Raw genomic sequence first — 24,434 nt, forward strand, 5'->3', positions numbered from 1 at the left:
AACCCAAGCGCTTGGTTTACACTCTGGACTCAGGCACTCACTCGAGCTGTGTGATCGGGAGCAAGTGACTTTTTCTCCTAGCACCCCCAATCCCTAGCTGATTCTGTAGATGGGGAAATTGTAAGCATGGCCACAGATTCCAAAACTAGGACCAGGAGAGACTTTGACCAGTACTCCAACAGGGAAATAACAAAAGGGTCCAAGTACAAACTTTACATGTAGGAGGCCTGAGAGCAGTCTTGGTACTGTCTGGCCTCCTGAGCACTGCCAGGGGAGACTCCTGAGCTGGGAATGGCTCATAGAACCACCAGTGTGGTCCCCCAAACAAAACAGAACATCACAGAACATCAAACTGTCCTAGTAGATTCCCTTCAGCCCTGCCCTGGAATTGCATAGTACTTGCTCTGTCCTCATCCTGAAGTTCTGTGAGCACCGGAAAACTTGGTTATTACTCTCTAGCTTTTCTTGCCAGCAGTACGGGCAACCAGCTGGCTCAATTCTGCTAAATAAGTAAATTATGAATGATAGCTGTGTATATATGAGGGCTCACTATGCATCAGACACAACACTAAGCATTTTAACAGGCATTTAAGTCTCATGCTGACTCAGAAGGGTCTGTGAGCTTCTGTATGGTCCAGATGAAAAACCTGAGGCTATGGGACACCCCCCTCCCCAAGGTCACATTATATAGCATTGAAGCATCTCTGTGGACGCTCACCTCAATGCTCCAGTCTGAACTGTGAACTGAAGGTGTGGTAACCAGTGGTGCCATTAACGGGAAGGGGTGTCCCTGTCTAGTCAAGGCAGACGATTAGGGTAGCCTAGGCCTCTGATGAACCCAGAGAAACCTGGAGAGAATATCTTAGAATAGAAAATTTCTTAGGATAGTTGCAGAAGAAAACTCATGGAGAGAAGATAAAACCCAAACATTTCTGGGGCCGGAAATATAGTACAGCGGGGGGAAAGAACTTGCTTTGGATGCGACTGAGCTAGGTTTGGTTCCTGGAACCCCAAGTGATCCCCTAAGCCTGTCAGGTGAAAGTCCTGAGCACAGGTGGGTGTAACCCCCCCCCCCCCCAAAGCAAAAGATAAAAATGTGAAAACTCCACAATGAAACGGATAGTCTGACAACTTCACTTTTCCTGCTCAATCTTTCCTTTAGTCAAAGATGATTTCTGGTAATTTTACATTTAACTTGCTTATTAGGAAAGAATCATTTCTTTCTAAACCTTCCTCTTATTCCCAGCTCATCCCAGCATATAGTAAAGTTTTCCCCTGCCAGGAATGGGCCAAGTCAGTGAATGTCGGGGACATGCCATCGCTGTAGTGTCATCTGTAACTTCTGAGTTTGTGTGTCCCAGAGAAACCTGGTCACAGAGAGTGATGCCTAAACTCCGGATAGAGTTTTTGCTGCTTCTCAGAGGTTTTGCTGCTTCTCTGGAGCCCAGGCCTTTCTAATGCCATAAAATTAGAATAGTCTAATATAGCCTAAATAGTTTAATGCTATAGGCTAGAGCAGGAGCCAGGAAAGAACTGGATGGAAACCAGGTGCCATATCTACAGGAAGGTGAGGACCAGCAATTGGCCCAATGACTTTATCAGCGTCTCAACAGCAGATTAGCCTTCACTGTCCATAAATGAGCCTTGGGCAACACTCGCCTTTCCAGGAGTGTCTGACTTTGCACAGAAATGCTACTATTGTGCCCACCCCTCTCCTTGTAATGACTGAAAGGGTGGCAAGAATTCAGAATTCTAAATTATCATTTACTTTTCCCAATACACCTATCAAAATAGAGCTGTCAGGAGGTTTATTTTATTTCGGAACATCTTACGTACATGAGAATCAGGGAAAACTTCGGGTTCTTTCGAGTTTTAAAAATTATTTAAAGCTATCTTTATATTGAAGCTATCTTTCCCAAGAAAATGCCATTCCTGGGGACAAAGGTATCAACTAGTGTTTTCTTTACTGACTGACGATTTTCTAAATATTGCAGGTGAGAGGTAACCGCTCATTATGCTAAAATGCCAATTACTGAAAGAAAAAAAATCATACTTAAGACTTTTACATTTTATGATGCTGGATTAAAACCAATTTAAAAATTACTATAATGTGACACATCATTTTTTTCACTGAGCAATTTCAATGCCAGCTGCTAACAAAGCATCTTAGCTGTAAATGATAATTCAGATGCTTTTAGATAAAGTGGTACATAAATATGGCTGGAAATTGATTTAGCTCCTCACAGAGGCTACTGAAGAATGACATATCTTGTTTAATACACCAGCTAATGTAGTCCTAAAAGCTCAAACAAGTGCCAGTTTTCACTCCTAAATTTGCTGTGGGAGATTAATGAAAACTTTATATTTTGCTGAAATGTTAATAATGGGCAGATGAGATGATAGGATTTTAGTAGAGGTCTTAAAGCTATGGAATAACCAGCAAGGCTTGTCAATTTCCTTCTATTAATTTTGTCCAAGACTTATATAGCTGGAGCTAGCTCAACACGCTAATGCTTCCTGCACTGACCTTCTACTCTCTGACAGTGTAAATTCATATCCCATCTGAGGATTCAAGTCAGCCTGATACTTGGGTGCATTCTGAGCTTGGCCCCCCGCTGACAGAGGGTGTGTTTGCACTGGTGATCAGAAAGGCAAGGCCCCTTCGAGACCAGGGGAGGAAGGAATGATCCTGTTCTGACTTCGCTGCACAGTGGGACTGACTTCCAGTGATGGAGTTCTGGAACCATTTCTCAGGATCGGTCCAGGACCGTGGCAGCTGAGTGGGGCCTCTCTGTGTACACAGATCCATCAACCTTGCACCCTGTAACCCTGTGACGATTGTCCCCGACAGCACAGAGCTCTGCCTGAGAGTGGAAGGGTGCATAGTGGTGTGGATGAAGCCAAGCTCCTCATTTTCAGGCACTCATCAACTTACTATAGAACACGAAGGAAACAGTGCCGGAGAGAGAGACATGCCCCATAAACTGTGAACGCAACAAGTCCTTTCTCTAACGGCAAATAGCTGAAGCTAAGCACTAGGCCCACAGGATTCTTTAGGCGCTCAAAGTTCTGTGACTGCGGAGCTGGCATCCTTCCGGAGGAGGCAAACCAGCCACACATGAAAGACGCACAGCACCTCACTATTTGCATACTAAAATCATTCCCTGCTATCAATGTCACATTCAAATCCCACTTCTGTTAAGACAAGACATTTTTATCGACTCAAGAGTGAAAAGTAGAGCCAGAATGTCTTAAAAATAAATATTATTAGATAAAAAAAAAAACCTGACTCCCCAAACTGTTAATTTAATTGAAATATAACCCTTTGGTATTTTGTTAAATTAGCAATTAAAAAGGTCACAAGCAATTAAATGAAACAAAAGCCACACTGTGTTCATCTGCATTAAAGCTGAAGTGGGTCTCCTCGTGGATGACAAGATAAATTGTAATGGCGCCTTCAAAGACTTCACATGTATTTTGTCAAAGTCGGGAGTGTTAATGTCTCTATGTGCCATGGATTACCATAATGTATTGTGTCAAAACGCTAGAGCTGCAATAACTCAGAGATGCATTGTGATAGATCAAATTTGGGGGTGGAGCCTAACAGTGATGTGCACAGAAGGGCAGGAAGTCCACCACAAGGGGGAAGGATGAGAGCAGGGGGTCCTCAAACATTTTAAACGGGACTAGTTCACTGTCTCTCAGAATGTTGAAAGGTTGGACTATATAGTAAAAAAAAAAAAAAAAAACTATTAATAAATTCCTATGCACGCTGCATATATCTTATTTTGAAGTAAAAATAAAAATGGGAACAAACACAATTTTTAAAATGAAGAACGAGTAAATTTAAATCAACAAATTTACCAGAATTTCAGTGAGAACTATGAGCCTGCTCTTGGAGCGGTAGTTTGAGGACCCCTGCCCAGGACTGATAGGAGGGAGAGGCAGTGAGAAGGAAGGGAGTTGAAGAGTATGGTGGATATCCCACACATGCACATTTTGGGCCCAGACAAATTGGCTGCTAAGCAGGACAGGCAGTGGTGGCAAAAACACCTGGCTAGCCAGACAAATGTCCTTGGTGGGCTGCATATGGCCTATAGGCCATAGTTTGAGGAACCCTGGATTAGAGGGACAAACTCAGAGAAGAAGAAATTTCACTGTCCGTAGGGTAGAATCAGTGAGAAGAAGGAAATAAACAACAGTACCTATCTTTATGGGGGTTGAGACATGTTCAGAGGTCCTGGGGTCCACTGCTAGAAATGCTTGGTTTATTCTTGAAGAGTCATTGGCTTTCCTGGTAGTACTGGGGTCACCAGGATTATGCCTAGTATTGCTGGCATGCCACCCAGTGCTGAGGACTGGACTTGGAGGTCTCTCCACGAAGCATGCACCCTAGACCTATCTATCTGAGGGTGTGTGTGTGTGTGTGTGTGTGTGGTCTCTCCACGAAGCATGCACCCTAGACCTATCTATCTGAGGGGTGTGTGTGTGTGTGTGTGTGTGTGTGTGTGTGTGGTCTCTCCACGAAGCATGCACCCTAGACCTATCTATCTGAGGGTGTGTGTATGTATGTGTGTGTGTGTGTGTGTGTGTGTGTGTGTGCGTGTGTTCGTGTGTGTTGGGGTCATACCCAACAATGCTGGCTCTCTTCTCAGGAGAGATTCCTACTAGTGCTTTGGGAACCTTATGCGGTGTTGGGAATAACTGCAAGTGACCATAGGTGCAAACACAAGGAAAATCTCTCTACTCTGTCTCTGGTCCCAACAGTACCTGATAATGTGGCTGAGGAGGAGGGAGGAAGGAGAACCAGAGATAAGATGAAGAGAGAGGAAGGTGGAATCTAGTGCCTACAGCAAAGAAAAAAATTGAGGAGATGCTAAGAGGCTACAATGTGGCCTGTGGGACTTAATAGCACTGGGCAAAACAGTCAAGTTCAGAAAACTTCAGTCTAACCTTAATTCCCACCTTGTCTACAAGTGTACTATGGGGGTGAGCTGGACAAAGCTATTGGTCCTTCTGCCATGTCATCACCGACCCTTTCTATCAGCAGCAGGAAGGGATCATATGTGGGTGACTATAAATTCAAAACCCAAGGTACTTAGCTTAGCAGCACACTCTAGGATCCAGACAGGGACCCCAAGACCCAGCCGAGGGGGATCTCTAATACTATTATTAGAATAACAGCAAGACAGTATTTGCCCTTTTCATGCTAATTATCTTACAACTGCACAAAGTAAAAGAAAAGTTCACTGATAAGGTTCTGATTCCACACTGCAACTAACCTTTAAAGAAACCATTACTTGAGTTCCGGGATATGAAAATTAATATCCCCATATTACCTAGAAAGGCTAGTGAAAGACCCCTCCCCTTTTAAATAAAGATTAGGGCAAAATTTTTTCAAATACTTCAATAAAGATTATTGCAAGAAACTTAAGTTAGAATCAAATATGAAAACTCAGGTAACACTCTCTGTAGTCTGACACCACAGAAATGTACAAATATATAAAACAATGCCTACCAGTTTCGTCTTTCTGATGGAACAAAAAGTATAATTAAACAAAAAAATATGCAAACCATTGACAAAATAAAAAAAATTTTTTTTTCTACTGGGTCACACCCAGCAATGCTCAGGAGTTACTCCTGGATCTGCATTCAGAAATCACTCCTGGCAATACTCAGGGGACCCTTTTGGATGCTGGGGAATGAACCTGGGTCAGCTGTGTTCAAGGCAAATGCTCCTTTTATGCTGTACTATAGCTCTGGTGTTCATTAAAATTTGAAAGTGGTGTCCATAAAACATTATAAACATATAATAAATACTGCTTTTAAAAATGAATTCATGGGGGCCAGAGCGATAGCATGGAAGTAAGGCGTTTGCCTTTCTTTTCTTTTCTTTTTTTTTTTTGGTTTTTGGGCCACACCCGGTAATGCTCAGGGGTTACTCCTGGCTATGCGCTCAGAAGTCGCTCCTGGCTTGGGGGACCATATGGGACGCCGGGGGATCGAACCGGGGTCCGTCCAAGGCTAGCGCAGGCAAGGCAGGCACCTTACCTCTTTGCGCCACCGCCCGGCCCCAGGCGTTTGCCTTTCATGCAGAAGGTCAGTGGTTCGAATCCCGGCATCCCATATGGTTCCCCGAGCCTGCCGGGGCGATTTCTGAGTGTAGAGCCAGGAGGAACCCCTGAGTGCTGCCGGGTGTGACCCCCCAAAAAAAGAATTCATAATATGAAAAATTGCCCAACTTTTATTCCTAACTCAGTAACCAAAAGTCCTGAGTCCTCAATACTTTTAAGAGCATAACGAGGTCATAAGGCCAAGAAGTTGAAAACCTCCACTATTTTTTGGTTTTCTGGGCCACCAGGACACACACAAATGTGCAGCTTCAGTTATGTTCTTGTATTCCATATCTGACTATACACACAGAAATCCTAGATAAACACTATTGAGCAACTAGAGATAAAACCAAGGTCAGACAATAGCAAATTAGGGCTGGGTGACAGTACAGTAGGGAAGACACCTGTCTTGTAGCAAGTTGCTGACTTGGGTTTGATGCCTGGCATCCTATCTGGTCTTCCCGAGCACTACAAGAGGTAATTTCTGAGTGCAGAGCAGAAAACCCATAAATATAGCTGGACATGGCCCTAAAATAAAAACCATAAGAAAAATCCAAACACACCAAGATCTATTATAACTAAGAAAAGTGTTTCTAGAGATGTGATTCCAAGGGAACTGAGACTGAGAAGCCCACAGGTGAGGTTCTTGCGAATGGGCACTAATCAGTACATCAAATTTCTGAATTGTATTAAAGAAATCAACACTCAGAGGTGCTCACTACAAGCCTCTTTCTGCTTGTGTGGGTCTGCTGTGTTTGGGTCCATTTAATAGATACAACTACTTGGATCTTCAGTTTCTGGCTCAGTGGGTTTTGCACAACCAAGTCTAAAAGGCTTGGCCCTAGTGATAAGTCAATTTCCCTTCTCCAAAAAGATCTTTGCCTGCTCCAGAATTCAACCAGAAGATTGCTGGTCCATGTCACAGTCTTACCATTGAACTCTAGTACAAGGATGCGGCTCATCTTTCCTTTGACCACATGCCAGGGCTGTACTGGTATTTTGTCAACACAGGAGGATGGCAGGGCTACCAGCTGACAGGCAGGGCACAACCCACTGAAGGGACTGTATGAGAACAGAAAGTCCAAAAAGTGTGGGCACAAATATGGGACAAAGACAAGTGTGTGTTTCGGCTGGAAACACTAGGTGGAAAACTATGAAGGGAGTACTGGGAAGGAAAACATGGGGGGCAGAGATAAGTACTTCAAGACAGATGCTCACCCACCCAAAACCCTGCAAAAAAAACTGACTAAACCCAGAGTAAATGGACTGACTAGGCCCCACTCTGTCTTGAATCCTCACTGTTCCTCCTCCCCTGCTTCTGTTGCACTGTACTACACCTGGGCTCTACAATCTGGCAGTGTTCCTTCCACTGCTTCATTTTGTGTGTGAGAAGTAAAACAGATTCATTTAGGAAAGGTAAGAGAGGAGAGAAGAGAAAGGGAGAGAGGAGACATGGGGTAAGGTGGGGGGTAGAGGAAGGAGAAAGAAAAAGAGGGGGAGGGAGAGAAAAAGAGGGAGAGGGGGGCCCGGAGAGATAGCACAGCGGCGTTTGCCTTGCAAGCAGCCGATCCAGGACCAAAGGTGGTTGGTTCGAATCCCGGTGTCCCATAGGGTCCCCCATGCCTGCCAGGAGCTATTTCTGAGCAGACAGCCAGGAGTAACCCCTGAGCACCGCTGGGTGTGGCCCAAAAACCAAAAAAAAAAAAAAAAAAAAAAAAAACCAAAAAAAAAAAAAACACACAAAAAAAAGAGGGAGAGGGGAGAAGAGAACAGGAGAGAGGGGGAAGGAGAGAGAGAACAGACAGAACTTCAGGCCAAAAAGTAACTCACTCCCAAATTAGGGTGTGCAGGTAACTTCAGAATGGAGCATCCACCTGTTAAAAACATTGTACCTCAACACCTAGAACTTCAGGTCTTTTCCTGAGACCCAGGAGCCCTCAGAGGCAGGCTCTGTTGAGTTATCAGGCAATGTTTGTACTCCCCAAGGGGTGGAGCCTTCAGTCTACAAAGCAGACAGCAAGAAATCAAGAAACGCTTCTGGTGAGCAGAGGGAAGTTTGCTGCATCAAAGATGCCCAGAACAGTTTATGCATCACCTTTTGTGTCTGCTTCATTTAAGAGAATTCACCCACTAGCCTCATTTTCCATTCAGATGCTATTGGCAACAATGGCAGAAGTCAACACTGCTAAGTACTTACCACAGGCCAGACCCTGTGCTCAGCAATTTAAATATATTCTCTCATTTAATTTTCTCCATGTGCCTCTGAGTTGGATATTGTTTTTACAGGCAAGAATAAAAGAGAACCAGAATGTCATCCTGCTAATCTAGCCCTACCTTTAGTAGAAGATGAAGCAAGCAATTGAATCCAGGTCAGTCTAATTAAAAACTTGTAACCTGAGCACCACCTTAGATGAAAATGTGCCTTAGGTGGACTGGGAATGCACAAATCTGTGAGTTGGAACAGTGCTTAAGGGGCACACAAAGGTAACCTGGACTTATCAGAACGAAGAGTGGGGGAGAAACCTGAACTCTCTCCAACCCTCCAGTCAAACTCAGAGCTGGATGTAAAGGAAACCCTGGGAAAAAACTCTTACAGTCGTTACAATCTCCTCCCCACCAAGACCGCTAACTCCTCAGAGTACCATAGGCCCAAACTTTTATTCTATCAGACATGTCCCTTCAGCTTTTCTAGGGTGGTACTTGGGACCAAACCCCGGGTGGCTACTACTAGTCAAATACTAGGTGAATCTCTCTCTCTCCCCTCCACCCCTCAAACTAGTCAAATACTAGGTGTATCTCATCTCTCAATCTATCTCTCCCCTCTACCACACACACACACACACACACACACACACACACAGTAGGATATACCCTTTACTACATGCCTCTCCTCAATGTAGAATATATCCTTCAATACATCTCTCTCTCCCCACAGATATGATGTACCCTTTACTGAATCTGCCAGACTATAACCAGTAAGGGCCCTTGCTGTCAGTGCCTTGCTGATTAAACTCTCAGAGCTGGAGCCTTTCCACAGGGAGATTTCAGACTCTCAACAAATCAGGGTAATCATGTTTTATGAGGTGCTCAGAAATAAATGGTTTCAGGTTTTAGAATTTCCAAAAAAAGAACAGCTCATAGAAGGGGGCCTTTGGCCTGCAGTCCAGACCCTGCCTGTACCTCAGTCTCTTTTTGCTCACTTCATTCTATACCATTCATTCATCCCCAAATAGGCCAAGCTCCTTCTAAAGTATACCTTCAACCTAGGACAGTCTTTTCTTACACATTATCTGGGTAATTGCTCTTTATTCTTTTTCATCAAGAAAGCTTTCTCTTGGGCTGGAGAGACAGCACTGCAGGCAGGGTACTTGCTTTACAGGAAGCAGTTTGATCCCTGGCACCACAGACAGGTCCCTTGAACCCTGCCAGGAGTGACCCCTGAGCCCAGAGCCAGGAGTAAGCCCTAAGCCCTGTGGGTTTGGTTGATAAAACAAACAAACAAACAGCTTTCTCTTACTCTCATTGGCTTGGACTCTGCTCTGTTCTTTGTGCCCTCTGATGCATGTACCACACTCTGGCTCTAGGATGTGACTCCCACCACCATTTGGCTGCCCACTGACTGGTCCACAGGAAGATCCCTCCATGTTTTTGGTGATGGTGGTGGGGAATGAACCAATTTGTGCCCAGAAGCCAGTCACCATTCATAGACAAAACACAAGCACTGAAAGGTCTGAACACTTTCTGGTTTGTTGGCAATCAGGCTGCTGCCAGATTTTCTATTACCTCCATGGCTCCATGTCCTTTGCCTCTCTTCAAAGCACACAGAATTTGAGTCTTTTAAGGACCTGGGCATTTTGGGTCAGTTACCTAAGTGCTGTCTGGTCACACTGAGGCACCTCATCTCTCCCTCTAACCCAAGTCACATAGGGAGGAAGAACTCTACCATATTTCTCTACCAGAGGTGTCGCTGAAGCAATGCCAGCCCATTAGTTGTGGGCTGCAGGGCAGTTTTGGTGACCATCATCTACTGAAGGAAGCAAATCCCTGTGCCCTCACTCAGAGCTCAGACAGGATTTGGGCTCGTCAGACATGTTTCCTTACTGCTCTAATGTACCAGTGTATCGCTTAATGAAAGTTCTTAATTGTAATTCAATTAATTACATACACAGAGTCCCCAATTACATTTTCCAATAAGACATTGGCTGTGGTACAGGTCTAAATGCACTTAACCAATTTTAATATATTAAGACCAATTTCCCTTGAATACTAATTACTACCTAATGATAAAATGAAAAGGAAGGAACTCTTAAGTGGGGGGGGGGGGGAGGAAATGCAACACAATATGTGTGGAATTTCTCCGTCCACATGGCACAGTCCAGGTGCTCAGGACTGGCACAGTTGGTATGGACAGGGCGCAGGTTTCTCCCAGTACATACCAACATGGGTCTGCCCCAGGCAGCACTGACTCTTGAAGCCTGTGGGGGGCTAAGACAGAGAGGGATGCAGGCATAATCGGGAGGAACAATTACTGACAGGCAGGAGTGCCAAACATGGTGTGTGGGCAGTGGCACTGGGAAAGGACAACACTCACTCATATGGGTACTGTGGTCTCCTCTGCGCTCTTCAGGAACTCTACACTCACATTTATTTGTTTCAAACAGTTTAATCCTCTTAATAGCCCTCAAGGAAAGGGATTACCATCACATTTTATGGATGAAGAAGTGAGAATGACAGAGGAAAAGAACTTGACCAAGGTCAGACAAACAAGGGCTCTAAATACCTTGGTTTTCTTTGGTTTCATACGTTGAGCAGCCTGCTAGCAACTGAAAGTGAGTGGTGGAGACACACAGATATTCTTATGGGAAGGAGGAGGATACTTGTTTAAATTCTGCTAGCATTCAGCAAGTATGGAATCATTAAATATATCTACTTAAAAAAGTGCGCCCCTCTGAAAATTCCTTAAATAAACATGCCCCAATCAGACCTCTCAGCCAGATATTCAACAGAAAACACAGACCATAAACACAAATCATTTGCACTTGGAAACAGACATTTGTTTTTGCATTTCAGGACTGTGACTATGGTATAATAAAAGCAACTTAAAGCCTTGGGATTTAAGTCACAAGACAGGAACTGGAGAGATGAAGAATTTGCAGTTGAAGAAAACAAAACCAAGCAGAAGCACCCAGGATCTCAGTGCTAGCAGAGCACCCATGGGAGAATAGGTCCAGGATGATCAGGCACCAAAGGAGGCTCTGGGAACACATGAGGTTGAGCAAAGGCTCATTCAGTGTCTCGGCTGCCTTCCATTTCCTTCCTTCCTCCAGTGGTGGGGAAGGTGAGTCAAGTCACACAAAGAAAAATACTGATTCAGGGGCTGGAGTAGCACCACAGCAGGTAGAGCGCTTTCTGTGCCAATGTACCCAATCTAGATTCCATCCCTGCACAGAATATAATCCTCAAACACCTCCAAGTGTGATTCTAGAGAAGAGAGGCAGGTAAATCTTGAGTACTGCTACGTGTATTCCAAACTGTTCCCACCAAAGATAGTAACCCAGTGCCCAGTTCTCTTTAAAAACAACAACTGATATTTGTCCTTTGGAACCCTAATGAGATGCCTGGTGGTTGTAGACCCTGGTCACAGTCTGGCCTCCAACACAAGAGTGGTTAAACCCATACAGGGACTGGGTGAGAGAGGAATTAAGAGCAAGATTTTACTCAAGACCAGGAAGTGGTGTCTCACTCTTCCATGAGTAAGGGAAACAAACGGGGAGGGGGGTCAAGAGAGGGCTACCAGACAGATGTAAGAGTTATAGGCCCTAGCCACACTCCACCAACCTGGAATTAGGTAATAATGGTGAGGGACTGCAATAATTGAATAATGGCAGATCTCCTGGAAAGCAAAGGAGACCCAGCGTGGATGACTGACGTTTAAAGAACTGAAGTCTTTTGGTATAGTAACTTTCTGAGAGGAAATAAAGTAATTATTGAGTAATTATTGAGTAGGTTGAAGTCTTTCACAGGACTTCGTGGACACAGACATGATGGCCCTGACTATGGGCAAATCACTCTATGCTTCAGTTTCTTCTTCTATTAAGGTGACCACATTGGTAAGAGGATGTTATGATGGTAGCACTGGTATCTTGTTTAGCTCACAAAAACCTAGTGCAACAGATTTAACCACAACATGTACACAGGAAATGGAGGTTCAGAGAGAGGACAGCATTGGTTCAGTGTTGGAGGTGTCTGGTCAAACACTACTTTGACTCTAGACAACTTAAAGCAGGGGTCTCAAACTGTGGCCCTGCCCTAGAGGAATCTTTTTTTGTTTTGTTTTGTTTTGTTTTACTTGTTTGGGTCACTCCCCCCAATGTTCAAGGCTTACTACTGACTTTGCACTCAAGGATCACCCTGACTTTGCCTTCTGCGGCTCCCAGGTAAGTTGAGTTTGAGACCTCTAAGTCTTAAAGTGTAGTCAAACAACTTGAAGAGATTAGAACACAGGGAGACAAAGACTTGATGGACACTGCTGGCATTCAGCTGATACAATTTAATTTTAGGCCTGTTTCAGCCTTGCTGAGGGGACACCGGTTTCTCTCTTATGGCAGTGGGAAGAGTCAGTTGGTTTATGCTGCATCTTTCTCCTAAGGCTATCCTCCCCAGATAAGATCAGCAAGAAAGGGAAATGGTCACCGGGGGACACTTGAAGAAAAGGAAACCGGGGCTTATTTTGGTGCCAGGATTCATCTAGAAGCTTGGCCAAGAGTGGAAGTCTTCAAGCCTTCCATGCTCTCCACAGCATACTCGGGATTCCTATGGGCTGGATTCCAGCTTGTAGCAGACAGTTGGCTAAAAGATGTAGCAGATTATCAAACAAGAATCCAAACTGGAAAGCACAAGGACTCTGGCTTGTCATTTTCTTATGTGGGCCACGATCCAAGCACTAATGTTAGCTGTCCAAGCCTTGAGGATCTCCTGTCACAGCAGCTGCAACTGCCATCAACTCTCTCATGATGCAAAGATGATGGTCATTGCCGTTCTTAAGGTTACGAAATTAATTTTGGCTGCTCCATCTGCAACCCCAGAGTGTGCTTTGGAATCAGCCTGGAAATCAGACACCATCATTTGCTGCTTATTTGATTCTGGGCACACCTCTACACAACTGACCATCTTTTAGGGGCACTAAGAAGAGTACAGTATCTTACAAAAGACTCCCAAGAATGCAAACACTATTTTTAGATGGGGGTGAGGGCACACACATGCCATGATTGGCAGTTACTCCCAAGTGCAGTGTTCAAGGATCTGTGGTGCTAGGGATTGAAACATGGGGGCCGCTGATTGAGCCTGCACTTCAGCAAGTAGAGCCACCCTCCCACACCCATCCCAAAATATCTTTTGATGTCCCTCCTTGGATGAAACCAAAAAGGCTACTGAACACTCTTGGAGCACTCTTCCCAATCAAACTGCTTTAGTTATAAGGTCGAAATCCTTCTGGGAAGCCCAAGTACATTTGCTGGGGAGTACACCACTTCTAATTTCCTTCATACGTGATACAAAGTCACAGCCTGGCCCCTAGCTCCACGCTCGTCTCTGCTCTGTATCCTTCCTTCCTCCAATCATGTACCTTGGGGCCCTGCTGGCTCCCAATTTTAGACCTTCCAAATAGCTGTACCTGTGCTCCACCTGCATTCAGACACAGAACGCTGCTTCCAATAGTTGAGATTACTGAATGTGTATTGTGCCAGTCACTGTTCTAAGAGGTCTATGATTAAAATTCACTGATTCTTTTCTCCAACCTTAGGAAGGTGGACAAACTGGCTGAGTGAGGTTAAGTCAACTGCCCAAGGTAGGTCACATGACCAGTGAGTGGCAAGGCCAGATCATGAGCCAAGGTAGTGAGATTCAACACCGAACTCTGAAATGCTGCCTTACAAAGGCGCTAACAGTCCACTTCTAAAACAGTTTTAGGGAAACCAAGCAGCCTGTCCTGATCAAAAACACTGATAAATAATACTACATTTCTAGTTTTAAAATACTTATTTTGATTTAGATTCTTAATGGTCCTTGACTGAAAATTCCTATTCAAAATTATTTTCCTGTTTTGGTCCCACTTCATCTCTGACTTGTCCTATTTTCTGTCTTTTAATGTTGGCAGAATTAAATTTTTTTGGAAGTAGACAGAGTTTTGGATTTTGTGGACATAATTTTGAATTTCACCATTTACAAATAAAATATTTTATATACATTGGGGAGTTGATAGAGCCATGTAGTTATATATTCAAAGCACAGACTCAAAAACACTGAAAACATGAGATCTAAGCTGAAATCATGGAACTTTGATATGTCTGCCAAGGTGGCAGGTGGGGTTGGAGGGTATGGCAGAGTATGGGTGCACTAGTGATGGGATTTGACACTGGTGATGGGATCAGTGTTGAATTATTGTTTTTTGACTTTTTTTTTTTTTGGTTTTTGGGGCCACACCCGTTTGATGCTCAGGGGTTATTCCTGGCTAAGTGCTCAGAAATTGCTTGGTTTCCCCCCCCCCCCCCCCCCCGGCTTGGGGGGAACCAGATGGGACACCGGGGGATCAAACCGCGGTCCTTCCTTGGCTAGCGCTTGCAAGGCAGACACTTTACCTCTAGCGCCACCTCACTAGCCCAGTGTTGAATTACTGTATACGCAGCGCCAGAGCAATAGGACAGCAGGGAGGGCGTATTGCCTTGAACATCGCTGATTAGGGTTTGATCCCTGATTGCTGGCATCCCATATGTTCCCTGGAGCCTGCCAGGAATAATTCCTGAGCGCAGATCTAGGAGTAACCTCTGAGCACTATCAGGTATAGGTCAAAACCCAAAAAAACCAAAAAAGAAGGAAAAAGAAATATAATATGCCGTACACTCAACTATCAATGACTTTTTAAACCACAGTTTTTTGTTTTTGTTTTTGTTTTTTTGGGCCACACCTGTTTGATGCTCAGGGGTTACTCCTAGTTAGTGCTCAGAAATTGCCCCTGGCTTGGGGGGACCATATGGGACGCCAGGGGATCAAACCGCGCTTGCAAGGAGACACCTTACCTCTAGCGCCACCTCGCCGGCCCCATCCAACCACAGTTCTTTAATAATAAAAGTTTGAAAAAAATTACAACTAGAAATAAAGTTGAAAACACTTCCATGAAAAGAAATTTAAAAAAATTCCATTTCACAAAGAAAAATGTTATTATTCCATTGGTTCTAAAATACTGGATTGCCATATAGCCTTGGTAAATGCTGGGCTTCATTGGTTAACAGTAATTTGGACTCAGGCCACATGTCCTGAAAATGCTGCAAAGCCTTAACGATGCAGAGGTCAGAGAGGTTATAATGTAATTAAGTGGTTATAGTTAGATATACTTAGAAGTAAAGTGAAAATGAGCCCAAGTTCAAAGCCTGATCTGCAACTTTTCATAGCTTGTCTTTCCTACTATTCTTTCCTGGCCTCATTTATTTTTAAATGTGTTAATATGTATACACATGTTTAGGCATGGTGTATTCACATGCACACATAGAATAAATATGCATGTATGTTACACAGATTATCCCTGGAAAAGATACCAAGGAATCTGAGAACAATAACTGTGTCCAAATAAAGTTACTAGGGCAGAGATTATATTTTCACTAGAGATGCTTTGATGAGTGAGAAAACTAAGAATCCACTGCAGAGCTCCTCTGAGTGAATCCCCACTGAACAAATGGCTGGCAACCTGGCATGGGTCAGGGGGTCCTCAGAGACACGGCATCCACTACCATGGATGAGGGACATCAACTACTGAGAAAAAGAAATAATTACATGCTCTGAAGAAAAAGCAGACTCCTCTGTAACAGGACACAAGAGGGGTTGCCAAGGATGGATCAAGTCTAGGCCAGTGGGTTGGGGTCACAAGTGACAGTTCTTGAGATGCACTCAGCAGTGGATAGAGGAAAGGACACAGCTGACCAGAAGCCACAGATGCAGCATGGCCAGAAGAAACAGCATTATTATTTCCCTTTTCACACATCACCTGCTTCCCCCTTTCAGGAAAACTTCCCTTTGGAAAGTTATACAAAATGTCACAACGTCCTAAAACTTGAACAGGGCATACGGACAAGTCAGTTGCTTTCTACACAAAATACCTCATTTTTTTGTTCTTGTTTTTGTGCCATGGCCCACAGAGTTCAGGAGTGACTCCTGACTGCACTGAGGGATCACTCTCGGAGGGGCTCAGGAGTCCATATGGGATGTTAGGGATCGAACCCGGGTTGACTTTGTGAAAAGCAAATACCTACCCACTGCACTATCATCACCCTGGCTCCTTCCTTCCAGTGAACATTCGTTCTGGATTTCAAAGCAGGATGCAAACTCTTTGCCAAAGGACATGACCTCAACTATTTCCCTTTTAGAAATCACTCTGACAAGAAGGCTGAGGGCTGCCTTGGAAAATAAAGTCACTTCAAACCTGTCTAGGGAAGCCAGACCAGGGAGTGTTCCGAAACCTGGGGCTCGCAAGCTTGTTTGTAAGGACAAAGCAGCACGGAGCGAGGAGGCCAACGTACTGTTCTCGCGGACCAGGCAGAACTCCCACGCGCTCTGGCTCTCCAAAGTGCTCTCCAGGTCCACGGCGACATTGGGCTCGCTCTGCTTCTCCAGGCGGTACTGAGGGCCTGGAAGATCAAAGGGGCAGGAGGAGGGGAGCAGGTCTGAAACAGTGAATTGAACATTAGAAAACACCAAAGTCTGGCGAAAAGTCCAAGCATTAGGTTTGTCTTGCAGGATTAGCTAACCAAAACGGAGGGGTCTGGGTTGGGTGGTTTGCTTTACTTTTCTTTACACTTGATACTTTTGTCTGTTCTACAATCAGGTCTGTTTTTGCTCAGTTTTCACCCAAACAAGGTAAGAGGTGGCTGGCTGATGTTTGAATGACACTGGCCTGGAATCACTGATAAGAGCAAGAAACTCAAATGTCTTTTGAGCCGTTTCCTAATCTGCATTGTGGGACTATTGATACCTTGAAGGATCAGTGTACAGATTGGAGATGACACAGGAAAGATAGTAATGCAATTGCCTCACAGGAGGCCTCCCACCAAAGCACTTATTATTAATAATCATTACATAATCATGAATAATCAATTATGGGCAGGTCCATATGGCAGTCTTGAAATTAAAAAAAATATTTTTAAAAGCAGGTGATGTCAAAACGCAACTCAGGTTTCTGTTTTATGATGACAGAAAGACAGTGGCTGCTGATCGGTGCCTTTGTTGAAACATCTATAAAATCACATGACAGTCAAGGATGTGGCTTGGTATTAAGAGTACATGCTTTGTACATGGGAAGCCTTTTGTGTGATTCCTGGCACTGCAACACCAAAGCCACGTAAGAGACCCAAATTCAGTGAGACTGGAAGCAGAGACCAGGTTCCTGTGTCACACAGATTCTGGCAGATCGTAATAGAGCATGATGGCATTTTATAAATTTATTCCTGTGATTTCCGTCAAGCCAACGACAGATTTGTTCTCAGAAAATACCTAAAAGGTCCAATGACTGGATCCAAAAGACTACTCCTGTTAATGGTTATTGAAAAGATAGATGCATATAAAAATGTCTTATTACTGTGACTCCAAAAGGTGTGTCTGGTCAGACAGAGGAGCAAGGTCCAAGTAAAATCATCAGAAGCCTCACAGGGCTCCAAGGCAGAACATGCATGTTTAGAATGTTCTTTCGTTGTGGGCCTGTAAGTCATTCACATCCAGCACTTCTTTCTCTGCACCCCATTCGTCTCAAGTCACCCCCCCCCCACATCTCTTACACACACCCCAACACCCTCTCTTCAGCTTCCCAATCACTGCTGGTATTGCAGTTGCATTTCAGTTTCTTCATTTTAAAATAATACTTGAGGGGCCGGAGTGATAGTACAGTGGGAAGGCTTCTTGCTTTGCATGCAGTCAGTCAACCTGGGTTCAATCTCCAGCAGCCCATATGGTTTGCCAGGATTGACTCCTGAGTGCAGAGCCAGGAGTAATCCCTGAGCATTGCCAGGTATGGCTCCAAAACAAAAACAAAATAAATAAAATACTTGATGGGTATTTTATTAGTTCTTCCACCGATTGTAAGTGTTCTTACCTATGTTCAATTCTTTTATCCTGCTGACAGTTTTTCAACCTTATATTTAACAATAATACTCTGAACATAGACACGCTCAAAAAATCTACATAATCCTTAGAAAATCAAACGAGCAATATTTGTACTATGAAGGTGTTGTGTAGTTTTAAGACTACATTTAGTTTACTCCTAAATGTAGTTATTTTTCATAGTGAACAGACAAAGGTATAGAATCCAGGCAACAGTTCTCCACAACCTGCTGCCCACCAGCACCAACAACCATCAGTTAACAGGCATGTCTGCTGGCAAGTCACTGGGTGATTTCCTCTTCACTGTGAACTGGGGAACAATCATGGCCAACTGTCAGGTGGTGAGCAGCTACTAGCTCTGCTCTTTCCCCAATACTTTTTTTTTTTTTTTTTTTGGGTCATAACCAGCAACACTCAGGGGTTACTCCTGGCTCTATGCTCAGAAATTGTTCCTGGCAGGCTCAGGGGACCATGTGGGATGCTGGGATTCGAACCACTGACCTTCTGCATGCAAGGCAAATGCATTACCTCCATGCTATCTCTCCGGCCCCTCCCCAACACTCTTATGACAAAAGGCCTCCTCACATTACAGGGACTGGACTCCACTCTGAACTTACAGAACTATTTTTTTTTTTAAACACTGGCCTGTTAAAAACCTGCTGTCAACCACCCCACTTGCAGCAACAAAGTCTAAGGCACTGACCCCACTTGTGTGAATTAACAGCCACCTGGGTATAAGCTTTAGCGATAGCAATTCATGGGTCTGTTTTGCTTTTGGGTCACACCTGGCGATTTTCAGGGGTTACCCCTGGCTTTGCACTCAAGAATTACTCCTGGCAGTACTTGGGGGAATTATATAGAATGCTGGAGATTGAACCAAGGCCAGCTACGTGCAAGGCAAGTACCCTCCCTGCTGTGCTCCAGTCCCAACAAATTCATGGTTTAATCAGTCAACACTTTAGGAACAACCGAGATCTAACATCATAGGGGTTGGTTAAGAGAATACTGTGAACTACCATGAAGTGTATTAAGAATAATGTGGTGGGCTGAGGAGATGGCTCAGAAGGGTGGAATGTATACTTTATACAAGGCCCTGGATATGCTCCCTGACATGACTGGCCCTGAGCTGCTCAGGGATCACTTCTGGTAGGGATCGCAGGATCATATGTGGTGCTGGGGATTGAACCTGGTTCAATCTTACTTATTGTGCCTTCTTGAGCACTAAAGAGAGCCCCAAGAAGTACATGTACAACAACGTAGATAAGAGGGTATCATATTCCACTCCCAGCTCCTCGTGGACAGTATGGCAGTGTAAATAACTCCAGCTACAACAACAAAGGGAATAGATGGGGATGGTTTTAATTAAAAAAAAAACAACAACTGGAAATGTGAATAAAGATGATACTGTACAGTGGAATAAAGAGGGCTTTAAATTTTTCATTATTGTTTTCCCTACTTTTCAATTTTCCTATAAAAAAGATCACCTCAGTGGTAGAGAGTGTGTCTCATATGTGTTAGGCCTGGGCTTGTTTCCTGGCACAAAAAAAAAAGAGAAGGAAAGAGAGAAAGGGAAGGAAATAAGACTACAAGAAAGCAAAGGAAGAAAGAACAAAAGAAAACATGAAAAAAAGAAGGCAAAGAAAGTTAAAAAGGAAAGGTATATGGTATATACTTCAAGTTCTCCAGTTTCTTCTACACTACTTTTTGGAGGATACTATAATAATTATCACACATTATAGCATGCCAAACCAGCCTTTCAGACAATAATTTAACCCAAACCAGGCATTCCTGCATATGTAGCCTGATGTGTCCACCCAGACTGGTTCTTCTGAGTCTGAGCTCAGTGCAGAGTTGGGGCTTCCTGAGCTGTCTGCCTGCCTGACAGCTGCAGTGTACTAGGCAATAATAACTGCAGATAAGCTGGACATCTCTGGGCATCTAGGTCTGGACGCATCGTCGGGAATTTCATCATTTTCACACTTCTTCCCTCGTATCTGTAACTCTCTGGGAGATGGGGATAAGGGACACTAGGGAATAGTAACCTGACAGGTACCTTGTTCCCTGTACCATTTGTAAAGCCATGTATGGCATTTTTCAACATTTACTTTTCTGTTTATTAGAACTTTCATAAGTTTCTTTACTTTTTGGGGAGCAGAGTGAGGAATAAGGGTGTGTGTGGACTGGGGCAAATAAATGCGGAACATGTACTCATTCCAGCAAGCTCTCTCTCTCCAGTCCTCAGAGATTTATATAAAAATATATGCATAAATATATATTGGTAAAGGGAGTAAGTGCCTTGCTTGTGGCCAAGTCTTGCTCAATTTCTAGTACCATATCTAGTCTCTTGAGCACAGAATCAGGAGTAAGCACTGAGTACCACTAGGTTGTTTCCCCTCCCCCTCCATCTTCTTTTCTGGGATTTCCTTTTTTCTTTGAAGCCTAGAATGATAATGCCTCATTTTCCACAGAACCATTTTAAGTTTTCTGTATTAGTTACTTTATTGAAAACTCACGCTAACTGAAGGCAGGAGTTATTCCCAAATCACAAAAATAGCTCCAAAATCACAGGAGGAGGAGAATAAAATCCAAGGAACGTTGGCACCAAAGTTGGGTCTGCACCTTTCTTTTGCTCTTGTTAACTTATAAATTATAGGTTGACTATAAAGAAGCTGTCTTTTAGACTGTAAGGCTAAACAGGATAGTTTGTAGATATGTGGATTTAATGAGATATATTTTTAGTCTTTGGGTCATACTTAGCTGTGCTCAGGGATCACTCCTGGTGGGGCTTGGAGATGTGGTGCTGGGGATTGAGTTCAGATCAGCCTTACTTTCTGTGCTGTCTCTGGCCCTTCATTTGAGTTTTGAAATAACTTATTTTAATGAAGTCCACCTTTACCCTTTGCTCTGACTCTATGCTGAGCATTTGTCAAGATTTTATCTCCTTAGTTTTCCATCTCTCCAGGAGGACTCTCTCCTCATCTTTCCTAAAGAACATTCAAGGGAATGAAAACGCTGGAGTGCATGGCTTGCCTATAGGAGGCCCTGGATTCAATCACCAGGAACACGAGACCCTCAGGGCGCTATTGGGAACAGCCTACCACTAATCCCTCCAAGATATTCCTGTGTGACCAGTTTCATCATAAGGGAAATTCTGAATGTTATCTTGTGCTAAAGGATAACTTTAAAACCCACTTCTGTCTTTTGTTTGCTTGCTTTGTTTTTGGGCCATACTTGGCAGTCTCAGGCATATTCCTGACTTGATGCTCAGGGATCAAACCCAGATGGGCCATTTAACCATTGACTGATGGGTCAAGACTCTGGGGATGTTAAGCTATAGTGGAGACTTATCTCTCTGCAAAATGGAAAACCCTGTCTCTGAAAAATCTCAATTTCTCAGGGGGCTAAAGCAATATCACAATGGGAAGGACATTTTCCTTGCATGCCAACTGACCTGGCCTGGCTCCCTGGCATCCCATATGGTCCCCAGAGCCTGCCAGGAGTGATTTCTGAGTGCAGAGTCAAGAGTTACCCTGTGCACAGTGGCCCCAAACAAAGAACAACACCCCCTCCATCTCAATTTCTCCACTAATTCTTGCCTAAACACTAGATAAATTATCCAACATTTTTGCCAAAGAAATCAGACTGAGAATATCAGTCATTCTATGAAAGAAAGCACAGTGTTTATAAGAAAGCATCCTATATCGCAAGGGCTGAGGGCACTCACCGGGACCAGACTGATTTGGTCCAGTGCTGCTGGCTCAGCAACTGAGCTGTGACTCTGGGGACAATTCCCTTAACATCTCTTAGTTTCTTTATCCCTAAAGTGAGAATAGCAACAACATTTACCCCAAAGACCTGCCTGCGGGCTCAGTGAGTGAATCAATCCAAATACATTAATAGTTGGGTGCCAGTCACCAGGGTCTCCATCAGATAGTGATCAGAGAACAGAACACAGCGGAGCCCACCAAGCCAGGTGCCGTGAGGGGCCTTGCTGGAACAGCTCATCTCATTCACTCTGCAGCACTCCCCCGCACAAAGGGCACGGATTCCATTTTACAAAGGAGAAAAATGACTTGCAGAGGTGAATCGGCTTCAGGTCCCACAGGAAGAGGTGGGACAACAGTTCATAGCTCCAGCTGCCTGGGTCTCTCCATATTACATACTAACCACACGCCCCACTACTAACAAGCACTTAATAAATGTTTGTTGATGACAAGCACGATTATGACAACCCAGACCTACTGTATATCAAACTACTGTTTCTGTCAAATGCTTGCTTAATTTTTAGGCAGCTGACATGGAAGGAAAGAAAAAAAATTATAGTAGCCAAAAGCCATTTTCAAAAGACAAGCTAGGAGACCAGATTCTATTAATATAGTTTCACCTAGGAAATGACTCTGGGAAACATAAAGGCTCTATCACACCGGGCTGGATGCAGTTCTCAAGGCAACATCCACCTTGGGAAGAGGCTTTAAAATGTTGCAGCTGTGCCCGAAGTCACATGCCTTCTGCTTCACGGCAAATGGGAGCACAGAAGATTCTGGAAGCAGTTACTCTGCAGCCACCAAACACCCTGTCCGGCCATTTCAATGATGGACTTACTGTAGTAATACCACATCACTGATGATCTCAGGACAAAATACTGAGCTGGGCACCTTTGGGAGGGTTCCAGGTTCAAACACCCAGTTAAGATTTTACTGGGGTTTTGTAAAACTGAGGTAAACCTATGTTTCAAAAGAAAACCCAAACATCTGCTGGGACGGTGGATCCAGGTTCAGCTTAACTTCCTTGATCTCTTGAACCCTTGACTGAAAGAGAAAGGGACTTGACATGGAACCCCTTCATTGCTGAGAGCAATAATCCAATGGGAACAGCAGAGAGGCGGGAGAGAGGAGAAAAGCAAGGCCAGCCTGGTCATCCATTGCAGGGGTCTCAAACTTGCGGCATAGGCCGCAAACGGCCCTCCATACATTTTGTGGCCCTGCCCTAGAGGAATCTTTGTTTTGTTTTGTATTAGTTGTTTGGGTCACACATCCCAATGTTCAAGGCTTACTACTGACTTTGCACTCAAGGATCACCTTGACTTTGCCTCCTGCGGCCCCCAGGTAAATTGAGTTTGAGACCCCTGCATTACAGCATCCTACTACTAAAGACCAGGGGAGAAAGAAATGCTCTCTACAAAGCTATCGGGAAAGCTGCTTCCATGGCAGGTCGCTTGCTATACATCTTAGATAATTTCATATCCAAATATACGGCAAGTCTTAAAACTAATAGATATTTGAGTCCCTTTCTCCCTTGCCCATTCAGAACTGGGGCACTGAAAGTGTGACTCGGTCATAGTCACTGGACACACATTTCTAGGTGAGCTGATCCTCTGGCTCTTTATTTTACCCTTTCTTTCATGTAGTTTTAGCCCATGTAGGATTTTATGCTATGATAATCACCACCTATGCATCCCAGATGCTTTGTAGACTGAGGGAGGCTATAAAGAGAGGAACCTCACATCACCATTACTGAGCATCGGAACAGGTTCGAGAACCACCTGGGAAAAACGATGAAGTCACAGGCTGAACACTTTCACGGCATCACTTGCATGCCAAAGAAACTCCTTCCACTCACCACCTGAAAGCACTGCTTTAATCTGAAAGAGCTTCTTGAAGTCAGGAAGAGGGTGAGTGAGCAAGCAAGATGAAAGGCTGGGATCTGAGCGGGGAAACTCCTGGCGTTTGCGCCTTGAGAGGGAGGGACCGTTGCCGGCTCATGTTTCCATGTTCCCGGGAAGTCATTCATCTCTGCATTTTTTGTTCCTCTGTGAAGTACAGCAAACAGAGCTTCCCTCAGAAGGCTGCTGTGAGGATGAAATGGAAGCGCCCTGACGCTCCCAGCAAAGTGCTCAATGACAGCTGTGAGTCTTGGCTGAAACAGGAACCCCGGCCAGGAAGTGGAAGCAGCCCTGAGCACGATTCACAACAGGCCCAAGAGCCCCGCTACGGTCAGGTACACCGCGGTGGGCATGTTGGCATCCAGGCAGCTGTCCATGCCCTTTCTCATGGGCCAGCAGAGGGGGCACAGCTACTCACACAAGCTTGCTTTTAAGCTACAAACAGCATTTCAGATGAAAGATTTGCTCTGCACAGAGGGAGCCCTTAAGGTTCCCTCTGTCTTTCAGGTCCTGCTACT

General features: G+C 44.3%; 1 protein-coding gene across 3 annotated transcripts in view; it reads right to left on the reverse strand.

Annotated features, from left to right (window-relative positions):
• MAPKAP1 (MAPK associated protein 1) overlaps positions 1-24,434 on the reverse strand; it is a 293,758-nt gene that overhangs the window by 46,279 nt on the left and 223,045 nt on the right. For 2 of the 3 annotated variants that reach the window (XM_049774165.1, XM_049774166.1), the window contains one exon: positions 16,682-16,789. The exons of the other annotated variant lie outside the window; for it this stretch is intronic. In XM_049774165.1, coding sequence (XP_049630122.1) covers positions 16,682-16,789 — 108 coding nt within the window. The remainder of the gene's footprint in view (positions 1-16,681; positions 16,790-24,434) is intronic. 3 annotated transcript variants of the gene reach the window in all.

The sequence above is a fragment of the Suncus etruscus genome, chromosome 5 (genome assembly GCF_024139225.1).
Source record: "Suncus etruscus isolate mSunEtr1 chromosome 5, mSunEtr1.pri.cur, whole genome shotgun sequence".
Classification (NCBI taxonomy): Eukaryota; Metazoa; Chordata; class Mammalia; order Eulipotyphla; family Soricidae; genus Suncus; species Suncus etruscus.